The sequence below is a fragment of the Equus przewalskii genome, chromosome 14, assembly GCF_037783145.1.
Source record: "Equus przewalskii isolate Varuska chromosome 14, EquPr2, whole genome shotgun sequence".
Classification (NCBI taxonomy): domain Eukaryota; kingdom Metazoa; phylum Chordata; class Mammalia; order Perissodactyla; family Equidae; genus Equus; species Equus przewalskii.
Genome location: NC_091844.1, coordinates 48,831,860 through 48,855,454, shown reverse-complemented (window position 1 = coordinate 48,855,454; position 23,595 = coordinate 48,831,860). Strand labels below are relative to the sequence as shown.

Genomic DNA, 23,595 nt, shown 5'->3' with positions numbered 1-23,595 from the left:
AGCAAGGCCACAAGCCAAAAAGAAACAGTCCATTTCACTCATACCTGCATTCCTTTATCTGGAAGCAGAGAGATTAGATAGAAGGCTATAGCAACAGTGCAAGAAGAGGCCATTAAACTAAGGCACTAATAACAGGATTCAAAGAAAGCAGATAAATTCTAAAGATAAATTCAGTGCAGTAGCCCCTAGCGATACGTTGAGCACTTGAAATGTGGCTAATGGATTTGAGGCACCAAGAGTTCTAAAATGTATTTAATTGTAATTAAGTTAGACATACATTTAAAAATGATACTCCATTCAGTTATGGAAAGCTTTAAGTGTGTTTACAATAATTCAGATATGTGAATCAACTTTTACAACTGGAAATGTCATGAAATATACAGTGTTTCTGATTAAAATTTAGATTCTGAATTGAGAGGTGCTGTTAAGTGTAAAATACACATTGGATATCAAAACCTTAGTATGAAAAAATAATGTAAAACAGAAAAATTTATATTGATTATATGTTAAAATGATAAGACTTTGAATATATTGAATTAAATAAATATATTAAAAGGTAGTTTCATCTGAGGTTTTTTTTTTTCCTTTTTTTAATATGACTACTAGAAAATTTAAAATTGCATGCACAGTTCACATTATATTTCTATTGGACCATGCTGATTGTGAGACATTTCTGGAATTTGATGAGAAACATATTAGGTCATAAAAGTAAGCATGGGAAAGATGTCAAGGTTTTAATCTTTGATTGGGTAGAAGGTATGCAGTTGGGAGATGATGAGTTCAGTTTTTAACGTGGTAAATTTGAGGTGCCTATGAGACACCCAGGTGGAGACTGTGGAAGCCATTGGAAATGTTGGTATGGTGACCAGAAGGGAAGTCAGGACAGGAGATGTGTATCTGGGAGTGAGCAGTCTGCATTTGCTGGTTAAAATTCAGAATATAATTTTAGGAATATTAAGATTGACTTATTTTCATAGACCAAAAGGCCCTAATAATTAATTAAGTTTTGACCTTTCACTAAAGAGCATTTTGGTCTGTCAATCTTGTATTTCCACTCTTTGTTGGGCAAGAAGGCTTTAAGGTGTAGGTTCAGGAGGAAGTGTTTTTCTTAATAGGAAGAGCCCACCATTGACTTGTCTCTTCAGAAGCCTAATTGCACTGTATTCCTACAGGGCTATGTTTTGTCGACAGAGAGATTAAACAGCTCATTCAGCTGGTCTCCAGGAGGGCAGCAGCCTCCTCTGTCTTGTTGACAGAAGGATCCCAAGATCCAGTGTACTACCTCCTAAAGCAAGTTCCTAAAGTCAACAAAATTGCATTTCACAACTCAAAAAATGTTTAGATTTTCATCAGAAGAATTTTCCCAGTGAAAATTATCTCCAATTCCTTGCTCCTAATTTAAAATGTGGATTATTTACACCTACCATTACCTTGAGTGTCCTGTGTAATATTCATCTAGGTCATTTCATTTCTTTATTGAAATCAACTGCCTATGTGTGGAGTGGCCCCAAATCAGCTTTACTAGAACTCCAATGCCATAGTATCACTTTCATCTGGTTTCCTGATCTTTGGTTGACATGTTTGCTTCCATTTTTTAACTATTAGTCTCATGAATTTTGCTTGCAGCTTTCAGTGCTTTTTGTGCAATAAAGGAGTTTTCCTGATCAGTGTACCAATGACTTCTCATTCAGTGTGCATTCTCCAAATTAGTTCTTAACCCTCAAGCAATGGCTTCATCCCTCTTTTTCCATCAATGTATATTCTGCACAGCCAGTATCCTTAATAATCTTTTGCATATGCTTTCCTTGTTGCCCATCATTTCTTCCTAAGACATGCAGACTCTAAATATGTTCTGAGCATGAGAGAGCTTAACCATGTCTTTTCCTAGGAATCTCTTAATAACCTAGCTCAGCTGCTCCTTGGATTCTTGAGCCCATATAAGATTATAAATGTTTGCTGATTTAAGTTGCTAAATTGTGGTGAAATATGTTACACAGAAATAGAAAACTAATACAGTAAAAAGTGCATTATAGGTTATCAACAATGGTGTGTTGAATGGGCCAAAGGAGATGTTTCTTGCAGGTAGGCTTTTGAAAAATAGTATGTACAGCAGAAATGGAGGTGTCAGTAGGTAGAAAGAATTCAACAAGAGTCTCTTGTTTTGGCATCCTGGCATTAAAAAAGAGGATTTACTAAGGCAACTCATCCCTGGCTAACTTAGAATGCATGTGAAGCTATTCTGTAAAATAATCCGGGGTCTACCACAAAGCAATGGGTCAAGAAGAGCAGTGATCATAGATTGGAGCAGAATCTGTGGACAAGAGTTTCTTTACCTAGGTAATGCCCTGGATATTGTTTCAGCATCTCTTCCAAAGAGATTCCTGAGTCCTGGACTTCTTTATGCTAGCTCAGGAGGTGACCAGATCCCAGGGCCAACCCTGAAAACATCCTACATTTAAATAGAAAAGTTGATGATTTGGCAGAATCTAGATAGAGAGTGAGAGAATGAGAAGAAAACTTATGGACAGAAATAAAAATAGAGAAATGACAAGAAGTTCATTTAAAAAACTGAATTAATAAATTTCATTGGAGTCCATAGATAAGTATAGAATTGTGGAATAATAGACCTGAAAATGGAAATTAAGATCAGAATGTTGAGGACATTAAATGTTAGGCATACAATGTGCCTTTACCTGTACGCAATTGGGAGGCATCAATGTGTTTTAACAGAGAAATAATAGAATAATTTTAACAAATTAACCTGACATAAGTACATCAAATGAACTGGAAGCTATTCAAAATAGAAAGAGGAAGATTAGTCTAAGTATCTAAGTGATAAGTACATGAACTGAAGAGGTACAGGCAGACAGAGTTGTTTTGGTTCTCTTTTATTAAGTTTCATAGCAATGGAATTTCAGAGAAAGAAATAATACTAGAAATCTGGAAACCAAATTCTGAGAGTTACTGATGCACCAAAGGTGACAACCAGTAAATTAGAAAATAAGAAACTGAATTAACTTCCAAGGGGAAAGGATGAAGGGAGACGTTTGTATTGATTTGCTTGACCTCACCCCTCCCCCAAAATAAAGACTGTCTCAAGACATCTGAATAGCACTGAAGCCAACACAAATGTGACCATCATGTCTCCCGTTTAAAGATAACTCATATCCTTTATACCTTAGAAGCTTGAACAAGAATTTTACAACACATGGTGAAAAGACATGATTTTAGCCTTGCTTTTAAAATTCTAGTCAAATAGGCCATATGTTCTCTAATTTATGTAAGAACCAGGAAAAGAAAATCAAATAAAATATCTACTGTATACGACTTATAGGGTTGAATATAAATATTATATGGCAAAGTGGAAATTCTTAAAATAGGTGTTTTTGGTTAGAAAGAATATTTCAGATGGAACATAATTTAAATTCAAGAAAAGCCTATGAGGGAATAGTTGGGTTTTATCTTGTTGGTTTAGGTATGTATCTATGTGTAATTACTGACTTTGGAAAGGTATTTTTTACTTTAATCTTAATAGAGCAGTAAGATAAGTAGTATAAAATGTAGAGAGGCAGAGAAAGATGAGAAAGATTTGACACATCACCAATATTGATAAGTTATTTTGGGCCAAGTAATATTTACTATAAATACAGTATGCTTCTAGTCTATATTAAAACAGCTGATCAAAAGGTGTATTTCTAAATCAAAATCAATTAATAGCTTGGTTTCAAAAATAAGGCTTCCTGCCTAGCAAAGTACAAAGAAGAAACACTTACAGCAAATATGTACAACAATTCACTAATCAAATTTGCAATGCTCTTTCATGCTCCCAAGATGAAAGAATTTCAAAGAACACTCTTCGCTCATCCTCTCCTACACCCTTCACACATTTCCTCTGGTTAGAACCCATGCACACGTTAATATTCACGGCAGCGAGTGAGCGCACACTTGGCAGTGGCTTTCTTCAGTAAGTCAGAGAGGGGTTAAGTAATCTCCAATTAACATTACCCGACTGATATATGAGATGTTTCCTCTAGAGTGATAGTATTGGTAAAATTGCTAGATATATCATATAAATTATAAAAAAATGGAACTTAAATTTTTGTTTATTGCTTCCAAGAAATTATTTTATCTATAACGATTAAACAATCCTCAACATTACTGATTTAAATATGTATAACACTTTACACTTCACAATCTCTTCTTTATATTCCTTATCTTAAAAACCTATCACTTGTCCACATTCTTACAAATACTATGCAGATAAGAAAGTTAAAACCACAAAAGGAAGAAATGGAGATATACCAAGATGGAGCAATAACCAAGAAACACTAGTCACTTAGGGACGAAGTATGTTTACTATAAATAATCTAAGCTACCTGGTGACCAGGATCCCAGCTGGCTTGTTTATTCATTCACCCAAGAAATATTTATTGAGATAAGTACCAAGTGGTGAGCTCATTTATTTTTCTATCCAAAGAGCGTCCAACATAGGCCTGAGCTATATTAGTTGCTTAGAAAATATTTCTGAATAGGATTCTAGCATGCACTGAAATAAATGATGAAAAGCCACATTTATATATTATATTATTTTTCTTATTAATCATCATTATTATAAATTATGTTCTCTGTCATCAGAAAGTGTATCTCTATTTGACAATAATGAACAGATATGAAGTGACTAGGGAACAATTCATGATAAAAGTGAGTTACAACAAATGAGATAATTATTAAGGAGAGAGAATCAGTCATCCAACAAAATTCCCACCATAGACTTTCTTTAGACAACCAACTACCATAATCAATTCTTAGTTGGAGATTCAGAGAACAAAATCAATTTAAAAAATGCAACTTTTCAATAATGTAGCTGCTGTGTATCAAGTACCACACTTTTTCTACATTGTAAACGAGAAGTTAGATGACTTTTTCAGAGTTATATAGAAACTAAATTGCATCTGTGAATATTAATATAACCAAAAAATCCATCTATAAAAACTGGGCCATCTGAGTCAAAAAACACTTTATTTCAAGTTGTTATATTTTTAAGAGTACAGTTAATCAAAATTTAAATATGATTATACTTTCACGTAAAATATAACATGATCATTTGAAAAACTGGGATGATAAACAATGTCAAATGTTCACATCTTCACTGAAATTATATGCCAATCAGATTGGTAAAAAGTTATCTAATTGAAATGGCCTTATATAGCACAGCACCTTTTAATGTGTGAAATCAACTTTTCAGTTTATTAGTTAAGTCTACTGATTAAGGATGGAAATATGATTTTTAAATAAGATCAGTACATAGTTTATACTTTGCTGATCTTGAAGGTTTAGAAAATTTTCCTGGCAGTTTAATGATAACCAAAATAATTTCTATAGATAAATCATATCACCTATGATATCAATCAAGTTAATTTTTAAGTCAGTTATATTCATAAACCAAAATCAAACAACAGTAATAGTCTACACTTCTTCAAATCTTGTTTTGCTTTTAAATTTCCAATCCTGAAACAAGCAGAAGAAATGATTTGGGAAAAATCAGAATAGACTCGAAGGTGCATAAATAATTTCATAAAATAGCCTTTGAATATTCCCGTCTAAGTATAATTATTAAGAATACTTCTGTTTCTATCACCTGCAGGCATCAACTTTGGTCCCTATATGCTTCATTTTCCTTTCCTTTCCTTCCTTCCTTCCGTTTTTCCATCTTTGCTCCCTTCCTCCTTCCCTCTCTTTCTCTCTCTGTCTCTGTCTTTCTTTCCTTTTTTAATATCTAACTCCTCCTTGTCTTCCTCTTCCATGCGCTCAACACCGTGGAAAAGAGTTAGAGGTAAACTTCAATAGTAACAAGAAAACCACTGGCCTAGAGTTATTTGTCTGTACGCTGAAAACACGGAAAGAAGTGATTTGTCTCCAAATAAGCAACTTGCTGAGTCACTAATAGCTGATCACTGCTTGTAGGCAAAGAGAAAGGTAGAGAAAAGGGAGGGAGAGAGAAAGTTGTAGCTGGCCAGATTTGTCCTAAGCCTGGGTCCTAATAGTTGATACAGAAATGAGTAGGGCTAACCAACAATGACGTATGTTAAGTCCAGGGAACCGATGTCCATTTTCCATTTCCCAGTGAAGGACAGGCTGCTGGATCAAAGGAGAGCTTGAAGATAGCAAATCCAAGAGGGAGGGCGTGTAGACACAAATAGCAAATCCAAAGTGAACGGCAGGCAAGACAAAGAGAAGAGATTTAGAAAGGAGGCCCTCACGGGTCAGCTGTCAGAAATCCACGGCCAGTACAGAAGGTATAGAAGGTACTAGGCTGGTATGGACACCTAGAAAAACCAATCCTTTACATATGTGAAAGGACTCTAAGTCCACTTTTGATCAGAATTGGAAAGAAATACCCATTCTTGTTGATCAAAACCATTTGACCATAAAACAAACAATAACGGTTTGAGTAATTCAGTAACATGGCCCCTTATGATTTGAGAGTGATCATTGTAGAACCTTTTCTCAGGGTAGATGTGTAATTGGTTATGGATCAATAAGTAATTTCTTTCAGGAGGGAAAGCTCTTGTTTTCTTATTTATTTATTTGTCGAAGTTGCAAGGTTCTTAAATAAAAACGGAGCAGATACATTTAAAAAGTTGAGATTACTCTAAACAGCAAGATTCTTTACTGCACTAGTTAAGTTTATCTCAACTGATCATTTATTTAGGATGCCATAAAGATCCAGATGCTTTCAATTTTGATTGTTAGATATTTGCTGAAAGGCAGCTGAAATTACTTTCCCATGGTTCCCATTTTGACAACTGCATTTTGAATTGAAAATTTACGATGGTTCAATAATGGTTGTGCTGAGGTGTTCTTTTCTTTCCAAGATTAGCAATGAATTCAGCTCTTGTGGTCAGTGTAAACCCCTACTCAGCTTATTGGAAATTCTAGAAGTCTAATGGGAAACTAAGATTAAGAAAACAAATAAGTAAAACTTTGAGAATGAAGACCCTGCAAAAGTCTGTGATAATGTATTTTGGTGTTTGGTGGTTTTCCTAATCATTTTAGGATGAGTGCCTAAAGGCCAGTTTCTAACAGGAAAGAACATGTTGACCTAATTAAATGTCCTTTGAGGCATAGGTGCTGGCAAAAGGGAGAACTTACAGGGACAGACAGAAACAAAACAAAACAAACTTACACGATCACATTAGGCAGAATGGACAAACTATACCTCGAGGATAAAAAGGGAGATGGAGAGACTCATATGCTTCTGGAACCTTCCAGAAGATAGAACTTTAAACCAAGAACTATGATAAGAATCCTTTAGAGTTTTCGAATATATGACACTTTACCATGGTTGTTATTTTGACATATTAGTAAAATATTACTAGCTCAACAATGAAAGACTACGTTGGCTTCTTTGCAAATATTATAAGGAAATGAGGAGATAAAGAATTCCAGCCATACAAGTTAGTAACTCTTTGATGTAGAGATATAGAGAAGAGTCTCTAAGCAATAGTCAGTTGTGGCAACTCTAAAAGGTAAAGAAAATTTTTCATTTATAAACTCTTATTCACCATCTACTGCATACTAACTAAATTCTTGTGGGAAGTTTAGAGCTTAGAGAAAAAGGAATGATCCCAGTATATAAACGACAAGAGCCCATTCTATTTTCTTGATATTTATGTATCAAAATGAATATAATATAGCATAGAAGTAATTTTTTTGCCATTTTCTTTCATATCCCCAAACATTCTTAAAGTTTCCTTTTCTCCCATCCATTGCGTGTAACTTTAGAAAATTCTTTTCTTGAGTGAGACAAGAAATAAGGACACTGGATCCACATCATTTTATGTCATCAGTATTACAACCTCCTGCTTCCAGCCAGATGGAATAGTATCCACTGGGCAACATCTTACTTTATTAAGTTGGCAAGTCTGCCTAAAGTCACTAAAAACACACCAAAAATAAATCTTTGTGAACAGAGAATTAAGAGGAATTCACTCTTAAAAAAAAACATATTTTCTATTGTAAAGAACACTTTTAACAATAGTAATAGGTATAAGGTCTCATTACATCTAGAGTATATTTATATTTTCTGTACCAAAGTACTGGTTGCTGGGGGAGAGAAACTTCCAAAAGGCAGAATTATAGGTTATTTACAAAAAGCTAACAGCAAAAAGTAAAAGTTGAATCTTATTTTAAAAGTACTTACTATATGCAGCTCTAGGTAGTCACCCAGGCCAGAAGAACTGTCCACTCGCACCAGTACAGCTTCTTTCTGAACAGTGCTAAACCCTATGGCCAGTCTGTCTGCTCGTGTACTTGGCCGGTCATTAGGAGGCCACTTATATGTGATTTGTCCACCACCTTTGCTAAAGATATACGTTGTCCCAGCTGGAAAACAAAAACCAAAGCCAATTAGTCCATACATCAAGTGCACACTTTTCCATGTGTGTTATGTTGACATATCAGTAAAGTATTAAACTTACGCTATGGCAAAACACACACACACACACACGCACGCATGCACACACACAAACACACTATGGCAAAGCAAATAAGCAAATAACAGCTTTAAATCAAATATGCTCAAGAAAGAGAATAGGGTTTTTTTAAAAGAAATATTAAGGCAGCTCAGTTTTTAATATACTCATTAAATCTACCAGCAGGTGTTTCAGAATAAATGGGAGATTACTGCTTCTTCCATTGAATTGGACAAGCACGGGATATAATAGGGTTTTATTTCTTCCTGCCAGTTTTTAAGAAATAGTCTAGTAGGAAACATTGACTTTGGATGCTTCCAAGAGGAGCAGAAACATATATCAATTTGTTTTTGAAAGAAGAGTTGCATGTAGATGTGCCAGGGTTATACAGCACAGTGAAGCAAATCGCAACAAATATACTACGAACCAACTTTTACGGGGAAAGGGTCTATTCACACATGATAGATGATAACTAATGGATGAACAGCCATAAGCCCCAGTAGTCATAGCAAGAGAATACAGATAATAAATCCCATCCATAGAAGTCAGGTCTTATTTAACAAGCAACATCTAGTAGCTGTCAAACTATCCAGCATCATTAACAGATCCATTTTCCTTTTCCCATAGTGAATACTAGTCTTACAGCACCAAGAAGAATGTCATAGCCTCCTTCAGTGAGTGTTTAAATTTTACTTTATGGTGATGATGTCAGTAAATTATCCATCTTACTTTAAAAAGAGTTTTGTTTCAAACAAGTTTACTAAGCATCCAATGCATTAAAGTCCTATCTCATTGTACCACTGGCATCTATCTCACTAAATGCAATAAAATGAATTTGCTGAGTCAAAACATTTGGAAGAGACATGCAAAGATATATAAAGGAGAAGAGATCTTCCTCCCACTAAATGGGACCACGGAAATATTTATTTAGTTATCCCAGGAACAGACATTGGTGTACAATTTATAGAGGAGAATGTAAGCGTCCAGTAATAAAGGAAGCCAATACATATTTACCGTGTACTTACTATGTGCTGAACACGGTAAGGAAAGCTGTGAGACTGAATATTAAAATTTAGGCCACAAAGCATCTTGTATTTATGGAAAAGAAGTTTCTACCAGGAGTAAGGCTTATGTGTAAAAGTTATATGTACAGCAGTATGGTTTCAAGATATCTACATGTTAAATTTCTATGGTTACCAAATTTATCAGCTAAATGAAGTTGATTTAACGTCATATTTGCGTACATTTAATTAAATAGCTAATACATTAACTTTTTTCTTTTTTGTATTTTGGATCCAACTATTCTTCATATTCTGTCTGAGACTTTTCCCTAGGCCCTTGAGAAACTCCAGAGATCTCTACAATGTGCCTATTGTGCCTGATTCATTAAAAAAGGCCTTGGTATGTAGGCCTGACCCAAGAAACGTGTCAGGATAATATTGAATGTAAAAGTGGTAAAACCAAATCCTGTTAAAGTGCAATGGTAGAGAGGCTGTGCACTTCTCTATTAATTTTTTTGGATACTAATGCAAGAAAACAGTTTATCTCTCTTACGTAAGAACAGATGTTATATTTCAAAAGCATCAGTCAGTGCACAAGCAAAGAAAATTCGGAATATACAGATTTGTGTATCAGAAATGTCAGAGCCTTCCAGGACCATTTACATTCGACATCATCAGAAGGTCATTTATCAGGATATTAATAAGCAAGCATTATCTGACAAATATCTTCCCACTTGGTAATTTTGTAAGTATTAAGATTAAGTATTAAATGTTTCAGTAAAGCCTACATTGATAAAAATAGGATGAGAACACATAAAAGTGGAGATTTCTTTAAAAAGAAGATGCGGTGGTGACATCTGAGTGCTGGTATTTGATTAATTTTATTTTCCTCCTTTTAATTAACTTTGTTCTCTAATGACTATGTATTTCATGTGAATTAAGAAAAAGTTCAAAATAGAGATGCTACTTAACAGTATGAAACATAGCTAAGAATTCAGAAGTTTTCCAAAATCATCAGAGTAACGTAGTGTTGTAAAGCAACAATCTCTCACATTACGTAGTGAAGTTTAACATTAAAAATCACTTTCAGGACAATTTTTTCGTTTCTTCTCTACTTCTGTATGGAAACTAGGGCAAGCATTACTCCATGTTATATTCGAGGAAATTTAGTCATAAGGATTGGCTTGTTATCTAAAGACGCAAACTTGGTTAAGTGGCAGAGCTGGTAGGAAACCGAGTATCCAGACTCCTACTCCTGTAGTTTTTATTACAAAAATATTTCTGTTATCATAACAAGACAGTCAAGAAAAAGTTAATTGGATATGTCAGTCTGAATTTATCAAGTCCGACTGTTATCATATTCTAATGTCTCATATCCATAAAGTGACATTTGTACCTCATGGTCATGTACTGTACTTTCACCTCACAATGCTTTTAAAGAAACAAAAATAACATGTAAATGTGAAATGACAGAACATTTAATATATGTAGATTAACATTTAGTTTAGGGTACACTTCCCAAACTTATGAAACTATGAAAGTTTCTAGTTGTTCAGTTACAGAACTTGAGGATAATATTTTAAAGGTTTATATTTTCAGTAAGATAAATGTCACAATACAAATATCATTACTCCAGATTTGATTTCATCTCATATTTCAACCTTTTCCAATAAGTATTAAGACTTGGCAACTAGCATGCTATTAGCTACTCTGTCCTCCTTACAATGACTTTCCAGTTCTTCAAGTTTCACCAGAACAAAGCAAAAACAACTGTATTACTGTGTGCCAAACAATGCGATTATTTGTAGTGTCCTTTTGCTCCAGATGTATCTGGAAAGCATCTCTCACGCTTTCTCCTCCGGACGCACACTAGCGCATTGGATTGTACTCATCAGCACAATTCCACCACAAGCAAGGGCATCAGATGTCCAGCCTCCACACAGCTGTCTTCCACCTACCCCTATAAGCATCTTGGCTTTCTTTGTTAAAAAACGACTTTATGTCAAATCCTACAAAATTTTCTATGCTCCTAAAGCTCTCCTTCCATCAAGATAGAAAATTATAATATGATCTCTTTTGGTCACTTCAAAAACATGAGAATACTCCCACAATAAAATATAGTGGGTCAGATGAGTAAAGTTTCAAAATCTACTTTGTTTAACACGTATCTTTCTGAGCAAGGACATGACGTACCTACTGCAGCAGAATAGCTGAGAAATTAAGAATGTAAGCTCTGGCCTGAGATAGACCTGCGTTCAAATTCCAACTGCATCATTTACTAGTTACATGACCTTGACCAACCTATTAATTCTCTCTAAGTCTTGGTTTTCATATCTGAAAAAATGGGAATAGTAACACTACCTACCTCATAGAGCCTCTGTCAGAATTAAATGAGATATTGCACAGTAACACTTTAGTCCAATTCCTGGCATATTGTAAGTGCCCAACAAATTTTGGAGAGAATAGAAGGTTGAGTCTGTGTGTGCTGTGTGCGTATGTGTGAGATAAAAATGTTAAAAAACTAACACTGCAACATTTCTGTTTTATTTTTTTATATTTTTTTTTGGTGAGGAAGATTGGCCCTGAGCTAACATCTGTTGCCAATCTTCCGCTTTTTGCTTGAGGAAGATTGTCCCTGAGCTCACATCTGTGCCCATCTTCTGTTTTGTATGTGGAATGCTACCACATATGGCTTAATGAGCAGTATGTTAGATCCACGCCCAGTTCTGAACCTGTGAACCCTGGGCCGCTGAAGGGGAGCATGAAAACTTAACCACTATGTCACCAGACCAGCCCTGTTTTTGTTTTTTCTTTAATATACGAGCATTTAGAAAAGTTTGATTCATTCAAAGTTGGGTTCAAACTTAATGCCTTTTAAGAAATGAGTTTCCCACATCCCAGTTTTTATTGATCTTTTCAGTATTTCATTCCTTGGGTTAGAACATTTTTCACATAAACCCATTATATTATTATATATGTTCACTAATATTCAACAATGCAAAGAATATTAAATTGCATCACGTGGAAACTTTCATGAGAAAAAGAATATTAGTTCATCACCATAAGACACCTAGCATGGTAAGATTTGCGGCATGATGCAAAGAAATTCACTTTGACCATTAAATGAAGGAGTAAGTCTACACAAAGTGAACTGCAATCTAGCTTAATTTTATTAATTTCATTTTTATAGAAATATGCTTCATCTTGTTATATAAGTGAATTTGACGTGCAGCAACAGTATATCTAAATCGCAGTTCCGAGCGTTTCACCAACATGGAGAGGAATGTGGAGGAAGGTGTTGCCTTTATTATTTACGCATGTTTCTATACGGCAAGTGCTAATACATCAGTGCCATGACTACTAATGGATTTATTGCAAATTCCCCTTGACATCCAGCACTCCATGGGATGTACGGATGACTCAGACTTAAAGTGGTTTCCAGCATTCCTCACATTTAAGTTGTGCGGCAATCTCTGTTACTCAGTCCAAATTCATTAACGAAGCTGGTTCCATCAGATACAAATTTAGCAGCATCAAAATGCTTTACACTGCAATAAATGTTTGTAAAAATTATATATGGGCTCTTATTTCTAATGTTTGAATTGCCTGTGATGTTATAATAAGAAATATTTTTAGATTTTATTTATCATCTATGTACATAAAGGGCTCTCTCCCCTCTTCCTTCTTGCAAACCATCTCCTCCGTAAATGTGCCCACTTCAGCCTCACTTGTTCCTGCAAAAGCTAATACATTTCGCCAAGTGAACTGAATCTTTCTGAAAAGAAAACCAATCAGAGTGCGCAGGTCTGCTCGATTATTGGTTGCTCTGCATCCTTGCTGCATGAACAATAATATAATTAAGTTCCAAATAGGTTAGCTTCTAACTCATAACATAAGTATGTGAACAAAAGGTTCTATTTGAAAGCCTATAATTCTTCAAATGTCATCATGTAGCCGACACGAAACATTCAGGCCATTATTAGTCTATTAAATGTAACAGGGATATAACAGTTTTTCCGGTTAAAGTTTGCCAGGCAGTCAGATGGAAACTAAAAGTAAAACAATTATAAATAAGAGGAGTTTTATTCCTCCTACAACCTTGTCAAGAGATTGTTGTAAAATTTAAATTTGCAGAATAATTTCCACCTATGTGAAGGCATTCTTTTGAATAAAGTTCATAAAAAGCAAGAACAATGAGAAGATCCCTTTGTAGGAAAAAAAAAGTTTTAGACCATGGTAAAATTCCTAAACTGGTGAAACTTAAAAAATAAATAAATAAATAAATCTTAAGAATCCTACATGCGTACTAAAGCAACAACTTATTATAGTTCATTGTTGTTCAAAGTTTCTGTAAATTCTTTGCAAGATCACAAGGAATTATTTCATGAAACTGAGCACTATAGTTTCCTAATTTCTGAAATTTCATATAGAAGCACTAAAAACTCAGGAAAGGTGGGCATTATACCAGGAGAGATGAATGGCAACAGAGTAATAGGAGTTTCTATCTATAATATGTAGTCAACTCTAAATCTAAAAAGCGATTCAACAGTTACTAACACTGAGAAGTAAGAGAGCACTCTCAGCGCTCCTCTGCATCTAAGGGTGAAAAAATACTAGGAAAGGAAAAGGAAAATAAAGAGTATATATCATAATTTGAGACCGCTGATGGAAGACGCAGACTTGGTAGATTTATGCATTACAATTTGCTAAAGAGACAAGAAAATGAAGCACGGTTTTACCCATACATCTCTGAGAAAGAGAGCAGATGGGTCTTTAATAAAAGAAACTGCGCAAGAAACGTGGCATGTCACTGAAGTGGCTTAGATCCTGGCTCTGTGGTATGAACCAGACCAAAGCAAAGAAAGTCAAGAAAAGTTGAGATAATTCTCAAAAAATGAGAGTCTTATCAAAGCAGCTCATAATGACATTCAAGATAGAAGGAACAACGCGAGGTTTTTCATATACGGCAAGTTGCACATTTTTCAGAACCCTATGAATTAAGAAAATTTATTGAATTTTTAAAAAATAGTTTTGACAGGGCTAGCCCCGTGGCTGAACAGTTAAGTTTGCGCACTCTGCAGCAGGCGGCCCAGTGTTTCGTTGGTTCGAATCCTGGGCGCGGACATGGCACTGCTCATGAAACCACGCTGAGGCAGCGTCCCACATGCCACAACTAGAAGGACCCACAATGAAGAATATACAACTATGTACTGGGGAGCTTTGGGGAGAAAAAGGAAAAAAATAAAATCTTTAAAAAAAAGTAGTTTTGACTATTTATTAAATGGAATGCAAACTGAGAAAGACAAGTAAAGTCCAAATTGTGAGCTGTCTGTTTTGGTGCTGGAATTTCCTGGGCGTGACACTGTAGAGTCACTGCACACACACTCCTCTGTTCAACACCAATCATGAACTCAGCGCAAGTTCTTTCACAAAGACTCTTGAACCCCGTGCAAATCAGACATAGTGTTAGACGTTCAGGGTATATGAGGACTCACTAGGCATTAAAAATTATTGTTCCCCAAACCTTCAATGAGATCAAAGGAGCCTGAACCACGGTAGACCTGGGAGGCATGAAAGCAGAGAATCTGTCCACTAACCCAGTCTGTATGAGATTCGGCTCTGGCCCTGCCAAGACACCATTTGAAAATGACAAGTGTTGTGTGCTTATTCCATAAGAAATTTTAATCAAAATAGCACTATCAAGAAAATGGATCAGCAAGAATCGATCATGATTCGTATGAGGTCAGGAATCATTTCCCTCAAAGATAATTCCAATAGCAATTATGCACTTCAATGAATTTTCCCTTTGCCTATTGGTCTAAAACTTTCCTCTAATAAAAAGCTTTTTCTAACAAATATTCCATATTTTTTACAGTCTACATTTTCTGTAATAAAAATTCTATATTCTTGTGATCTTGGAAAGAATAATATATTTATAAATACATCATGTACATTTTTCATTTTGATATTTGACATTTTCATAGTTTGACATTTATGGAAAGAGTGCACTACATGGAAAAAAACAATACATTCTTTTGAAAACAAGTGTGCTCTTCTCTAATAACTGAAGTAATTCTTTATAGAATATAAATTAATTCACGGCTGACCTACCTTGTCCATATCCTAGATATTTATTCGGGAATACCACAAATAGTGCACAGACTGTGCATTGCACACTCAAAAGGCAGCATTCATATAACTGAGATATGAATGGTGTCCACTGGTGTTATGCAAAGTTGTCACTACACATTCAATCACTGAACTGGATAAGTCCTTCTCTTTTTCGGTCTTATAAGGAAATTAATTGAAATAAAAAAAATTCCTAATCTGACCTATCTCTTGCTTGTCCGATAATTGCCAAATACATGAAAGGAGCTAGGAGTATAAAACTTAAAACACATAGTCCTTTTTCCCAAACAGGTAGAACCTATACATTAAAGACAAATATCAGGGCAAGATAGTTTATGAGAGATGTCAGATAAGTGGTATTCAGCCATGTCACCATCTATTTTGGATTTTTAAAAAATCTTAAAAAGGTGACAACATTAAAAGCACTGATTAATAGTAACCTTAAAAAGTGAGTAGAAAAACTGATAAACAAGAACAATTATATTTATATCTTTTCATATCAAAGTCATTTACGTTGTTGAATATTTTGAGATAATTGCAAGCCAGTGAAAATATTATTTTAGAAAATCTACGCAATAAGTAATACTTCACTTAGTGGTTTCTTTGCAATACATTGTCTTTTAAAAACTACTCATTATTTCCTTCTCTAAACATATTATTTAGAAAATATCCCCTCCGGGAACACTTGAGTTGAATACTTTGAACTGCCCAGTGAGACAAGCTTGTTCAAGTCCTGGAAGCTTCTAAAAGGGTCTTGGAATCTCAGTTGTCTAGCTGAGAAGAAAAACGAGTAAATGCTAAACCATCTGCCAATCAGATTAGGAAAAACTTCATAAAGAGAGCAAAGTGATCTAGAGCTAAAAATAAAACCAAGCAAAGCAATCCCACGACCAATAACCCTAAGAACATCAAAATCTTATGTCTTCCCTTCTGAAGCCAGACTCCCTCAAGCAGTAAGCGACTTTATTAAAAAGTCGCTGGCACGTAATACAGTAATCAATTTACATTACAGCTATAGGCAGCGGGGATGGGAGAGAGCTCACACCTTCTGGTCCTTTAAGAAAAATCTTATTTTAAAGCGCAGACAATAAACCGTGTAGATGTCTAACAAATTCTTAAATGTATTAGCTAGTCAGTAAAAGTTGTATTTACCTAGCGATGTCCTTTAATTTACTTTTTTCAAAAGTTAATTGTGACAATGGATTTCATTGTATTTTCGGAGTTCAGTATTTATTAGAATTACGGTGTAAAAAGAATTCATAGGTTAAAAAAACTTGACATAAACATAGACCTGATGCCGAACTGCTCTTGGAGGCAGCTAGTGAAACTTTCCTTTCACAAATGATGAAATGGAGGCCCAGAAAAATCTCAGTGTCACACAGATGGTTGGGAAATGTGCCCCTTCCTTCCTAGTGCTTTTTCCCCTATACAATGAAGAGCTAAAATCAAATGACTGCTTGCTGTTTAGAAAAATAAACTAAAATTCGCAAATTAAAGTCTCCTTTCAATCCTCTCTAAAGTTTTCCTAGTGACGTTTCCACGGTCTGGTTTGGGGAGACTCAGTGTCTATAATGACACTTAGCAGAAATGATTCATTCACACTGACATTTTCAGAGGCTAGCCCGAATCTTTAAAAGGTGTGAGGCCTTTGCAAAGCTTTATTGTAAGCATCCTACCTAAGAAGCCATCCCAGCCTTTGGCTCATTCTGAAGCTTCTAAATTGCTGAACAGAGAGGCAGAAGACAAATCTTTATTACTAATACCATAATCACTTTTATTCTACACCAGAAAGGCCTTATAACTTTCTGGCAGTGACACTGTTTCCTGCCCTTAGCAGTGGAATTAAATCCTGAACACAAAAGTGTGTGTGGCTATTTTCAACTATTTGCATTACATACTTAAAATAAAAAGAGGCCACCTCACAAAAAATAAAATTTATAATAATTTCAGGCTAAAACCAGAAGTTTTAATTTTGTTTTCTAATCTTAGTTTATCTGGCTTACCATCTTCCTGCCTATCTGCTATATTTAAGTCATTCTCCTCCTGACTAGATCCTAATTAAAACTGTTTACTAGTTATTTTGGACTAGAACGGAATAAAATATTAGTTTCTGACTCAGAAGTCACTTCAAACTAAGCTCAAACTCTACCACCTAGGCAATCACAAATGGAATATACATTTCCTCCCAAAGTAACTTTTATTTTTGCTGGTTTATGCTTCTCTATTGCAACCTGGTTTTCTTTTCAGTCCTGCATCCCACTCTCACTTCCTTTATCATCTACAGAACTTATTTTTAATTTGTGAGCTATTACATAATATGTCAGAGTTGTCTTTTATTGAAATTTCCATCTTAAAAGTATGCCTACTACTGAAGATAGGAGCCTTGTCTTAATTCTTGGTCTCCTCATCAGACTTATGCACATTTATTCATATATTAATCACGAATAAGGACCTAGTATATTCCTTAAACTAAGTCAAGACTATTGATACAATGACAAATACCATAAGATCCCTGATTCTCAGATGAGTATAACAAATTCCATACCTACGTTCATTGGCAAGATGGAATGTCTGTAGCCGTATAAGAAATCTAAATAATTTCACAGTCAAGTACAACAAACTCAGACACGGGGATAGAGTGCTTAGACTACCCTAACAACGAACACCATTCCCCATTTCATTATGTCTGTGTAAGGAACAACTGTGATGAAGAGTCACGAGACTCTTCAACCAGGTAGTGGTGATCACAAGAGAGTCACTACCAGATCCCACAGTTTGCTTAAGCAACCTGGCCCAAAGTTCTCTACATTTTACAGAGAAGAGCTGGATATAGCCTGCTAGTCCTTAGGCTTTAAGAATCATCAAAGAAACCCAGGAGATAGCACCTTAACCAGGTCATCAAAATTAACACCACCATTAATGAGACATATCAAATTCAGGTCCTCCAAATATGATGTGCTGGGAAGGGCACAACATTATTTCTGTGCTGTTTTTGCCAAAAAATGAATAGTCTCAATCTAACCATAAGAAAACATCCAAAAGACCCAAATTGAGGGACATTCTACAAAGCAATTGCTAGTATTCTTCAAAAGAGTCAAGGTTAGGAAAAACAGAAAAAGACTGAGGAACTGTCCTAAATTGGAGCTGTCCAGACATGACTAGATGCAATGTGAGATCCTGGTTCAGATCTTGGACCGCAGGAAAGGATATTAATGGGACAACTGGTAATGTTTAAATAAGGTCTGTAGATTAGTTAATAACATTGTATCAATGTTAATTTCCTGATTTGAATCATTGTACTATGGTTATATAAGATGCTAACATTGGGGGCGCTAGCTGAAAGGATAAGGAGAGTCTTTTATTTTTGTAACTTGTTCGCAAATTTAAAATTATGTCCAAATAATGTTTTAAAAAGGAATGTATTAATCATGCAGAGCAATTTAGAATCTTGAATAAGATTGTTGGCCTTGGGAATCTATGCACCAGAGGTAACTTGAAAAATCCCTAGTTCTTGAAATGAAGTGTGGTTGGAGATTTTTGCTTGGCTATGAGAACTGGAGAGCATTTTGAGGCATGCAAAAGACCTAATTTTCATTCTACATATAAGAAATTTGCTTAAAACCTAGCTCATTGTAAACAAACCATTACTAAGTGAAGATATCTGGAAAATTCAGATTAAAATGAAAAATTGCCTAAATAGAGCAGCCAAATCTAAGATCAATTCACCCAGTAAACTAAGTACTCATGCATCCATTTGCATTTATTAGGGTGGGTCATTGTGGAAATCACTGACATTCTTATGAAACAATTTCCATTACTAAAATCATGTAGGTAAACAGTCTTGAGACAAAATTCATTTGTCCAACCTTATGATTAGAGCTTACTCACATTAGTGTGAGCTAATTCCTTCCATAAGTTTAGAATCTAAAAGGAACGCTAGTGTCATGGAAAGGTAAAAGAAAGTAGTACAAATGCTCACAAATGTTTTTCTAGTGTATTACTGATATTTGCCTATATACAAATCAATATATTGTGGTTGTGATGAAAGAGATGAGTCAAAGACAGAGAATAGTGGTAATTATGGAAAAAAAGATTTACACTCTTCTAACAGAACAAGAAAAAATCTCCTGTGTGAGATTAGTTTAGAAGTCGCTTGAAAGATTAAAAGCCCTATGATTTAGTGAGGTGGTAGGGAAATATTCAAACTCAAAATAAGTAGTTGGGATTTTTGACAAAAACAAGCAAACAAAACACAATGCTGACACAATAGCCCAAGGATGCTGCTGGAGAAAGAGAATACAAAGGCAATACAACAGCATAATTCAAGAATAAAGACATCCATACACTCAATAAAAATTAATTAAGCATTTGCTATATATAAAGCACCATGCTCAACCCTGGAGACCATAGAAATGTGTATGTCATAGCTCTAGAATCCAGCTTTTCCACAACTGTCACTACCCATTCAATGAGATGTCAATTTTTGAATTTCTCTTTTATATTTCCAATCTTATAACCATTGTTCATATTGTATCACCTTCAACCTTAAATATTGTAATAAATACTCATCCTTACTGATCTGCTACCTTCTTGCCTCTCCTTAATTTAAATTTACCTTCATTTAAATCTACCTAACAAACTAATATCAGATTCATTTTTTGAAATGGTTTCTGTAGCCACACCTCTGTTCAAAGACCTTCAATGATTAAAGCACTGTCTACCAAATTAAGTGAAAAATTCTTATGGTAGCTTTGAACATCGTCCCATACAAACAACCCTCTACTTCAGCCAAACTAGAAGTCACTTGGTCTCCCAAAATACCTCCAGATAAAATTTAATACGGCACTGGAAAAATGAGAGGAAATGTATTTTTGTGGGAGGATTTTCAAGAGAAAAGTCACAGAGGCACAAAATGAGTTCCAGAAATAGAGAGTAGATCCACTTATATTAATAGGAAGTTACATTTTTTTTTTAAAGAAGATGATGCATTTTTAAGCACCACTATTTCCTATCTCTTTGTCTACGGAATTAAATCTCTAGATAAATACCGAGTACAAATCATACAGTAGAAATTAGGACTGTTCAAGGTCAGTGTTAAAAAGAGATGGGATCAGTTCCAGTATCTCAGCATATTCATTATTCTATGAAATGCAAATTTCCTTTAATAAAGAGTCGCATAACTTCACAAATGTGGAAAAAAATGTGATATTACTGTCATCAGAGAGAAATTGTATTTAATAAGAACTGTCTTGGCAATATTTGCTATTTATCACAAATCTTTTCATTCCATCTTTATCAGAAATGAAACCACTTCACATTTTTTTAAGTCTTGATCTATGCTTAGTAGAAAATGTAACAGTAAAAGCAACCTAAATTAAAATAAAGTATCTGTAACTTTGGTTTGTTTGTTTATTCATTCCTCATCTCAGACTCTCTGAAACAGCATATGAAGATGACAGCAGAAACAAAGTTCATCCAATTCTGAGAGGTTATCAATCCACATATTTTCATAATAAAAGTTACAAGAAGCAAAAAAATTGGGAAGTTAGACTGACTTACACTTACTTTGACAAGCAATTGTGGGTATTTGTTGATTTGAAATCCAAAGGTGGAAGTTTTTAACCCATGAAGGCTATTTAGCCAACAGAATTCAACAAAGCAAACGGGTTTTGAAAGTGATGAGAGAGAAAAAAAAGGTTTTCTAGAGATCTTTCAATTTCACCACCCATGTGAAGATACAGAATTATGTGTGAGAGTCATTTTTGAAGTTGAAATGATTGAAACATTAGAGGGTGGATTAAAGTGCCGAACCAGCCCTGGGGCAGGGAAGTGTCAAACCTTTCTTCTTTTGTATTTGGCTCATAAAACTCTATCTTCTTAGACTAAAATTACAAGGTGGTTCCAATCTGCACCTCAGATCCTTCAATACTCAGGTCACCAGTCTCAAAAGACCCTCAAGGTTTGAAACATAAGTCTTTGAGCTCTAGAGTCTTCAAATAGCATCTCTGAAAATGGTAGAGAAAGACACAAAGGACAAAGAGGGAAGGGAACTATTAAGGGGTGAAGTAGGCTTCAAACTTAACACTCAGATCTAGGATCATCCTTAAAAGTTTAATTTACTTAAAATTGGTTATTGCATTCAAATGAAATTTGCATCCCATCTGTCTTTGAAGTCATTTAAATTAAGTTTTATGACTCTTGTGGGTCGTTTCTCACTCAGTATGGTCTGCTTACTACTATAGATCACTAATTAAAATTAACTACTGAGAATGTAATTCCTTTTTTCCTTGAATATTCTAAATCATTTAACAAAGGATGACATGATTTTCTGCTCCTTCTTTGGTATCTTAAAGTCATAGTCATATGACTTTTGGGTAGATACTACTGAAGTGATGATTTTAGTCAGATGTGGAACAATAACGCTATCTAAATGCTACATTTAACCAAGACAGCAGTATTTTTGGAACAGCAGGCAGAATAAAAGTGTTTTGTGAATATTAACATATTCTAGCAAATTAGTTTGCACTCATTATCATAAGCAATTACTTACTGTTTAGATGCCGTTCGTATTAAATTGGCAAGTAATTTGCAAGAATTAAAACATAACATAGAGAGCTTTCGGAAAATTTAACAACGTACTAAGGCAAATGATGCTACTAGGTTCACAGACCATGTACCAAACGTGATTACCCATTAAACATATTTAGCATTAAAATAATAGTTTGGTTGGCTACATGGACTTTTAATGCAAAATAATTTTGTAACCACTGTTTCAACACTATCAATAGAATTGTACATATCAGACACAAGTAGGTATTTTAAAAGACGGCTTACGGAGAAAATGGGAAGGCCTTGTTTTCTGAGAATGAACTAGTTGTCAATTTGACTAAATTTTGGTACTTTAATAACCCATTGCATTGTCTTGAGCTATATGGTACTACCCAAATCATCCCTTTCTAGAAATTTCTATTGTCTTCATCATTCTTTCCATTTAGCTCTGTGGCAGAGACTGCTGATGTTCAGCACTATTCATTTCACCTTCTTTAATAACAGGACTCAAAGCTGGGCAGAAAGCTAAGCTGTATGTAAGCTGGACATAGAGTTGTCCAGCTAGAGCCTACATTTCCCATTCTCCCTTGCAGTTTGACAGAGTCATGTGACTAAGTTCTGGCCATTGATATGTGGGCAAAAATGATGTATGATTCTTCCAGTTCAGGCCCTGAAATGTACCTGCACTTTCCTGCCCACGTCCCTCTTTCTTCTTGCTGAGTGATGACAAAAACTGAGCCAGCTGCCTCAGACCTAAAGATGGAAGCCATAGATTGTGAACTGCACCCGCCTAGGCTGGGACCACTGAATTGTAACTCTGAGAAAAAAGATCTTACATTTTGTTCATATTTGTGTATTTTTGGATATCATTTTAACAGCAAAGGCTGTTTATATAGCTTTTAAAACAAAATAATAAAACATTCTGTGTACTTTTTATACTCATGACAGTCAAGTAAATTTGATAGGGAAACAATAATTATCTCTATTTTACAAATTTAAAAGAAATTTGGTGTTCACAAAGGTGAAATGATTTGTCCATGATCTCAAAGCAATGTGAAAATTTTCTTAGTAAAATCTTCCAGAGAAGGCTAGTAATAATCCATTACCCTTTTTATAGTCAGCCAATGTCACTCACCCTGGTAGATTCTATGGGGGGGGGGGGTTATATGATTTCATGGATGTACCCCATTCCCAAATTCTTTTCTCCCTTACAAAAACAAAACTGCATACATTTGCAAAACATGGTAAAGGATGTTGTATGACCCTGAAGCAAAGCAAAATTAATTGACTCACACTGACCCCTCAGCTTAAATATAGAGCATTTACTTTAGAAAACTTGTAATTATAAATTCTCTCTCTGACCCTTTGAGATGTAAGTCTCCCCACTTCTTGACAGTTTTACTACTCAGGAATGTCTCTCTTAAGGGTCTGGGAGCCATCTC

General features: G+C 35.0%; 1 protein-coding gene across 48 annotated transcripts in view; it reads right to left on the bottom strand.

Moving 5' to 3' along the window:
* Positions 1-23,595, bottom strand: part of NRXN1 (neurexin 1) — a 1,068,408-nt gene that overhangs the window by 290,644 nt on the left and 754,169 nt on the right. For all 48 annotated transcript variants that reach the window (XM_070573944.1, XM_070573958.1, XM_070573931.1 and 45 more), the window contains one exon: positions 8,204-8,385. In XM_070573944.1, coding sequence (XP_070430045.1) covers positions 8,204-8,385 — 182 coding nt within the window. The remainder of the gene's footprint in view (positions 1-8,203; positions 8,386-23,595) is intronic.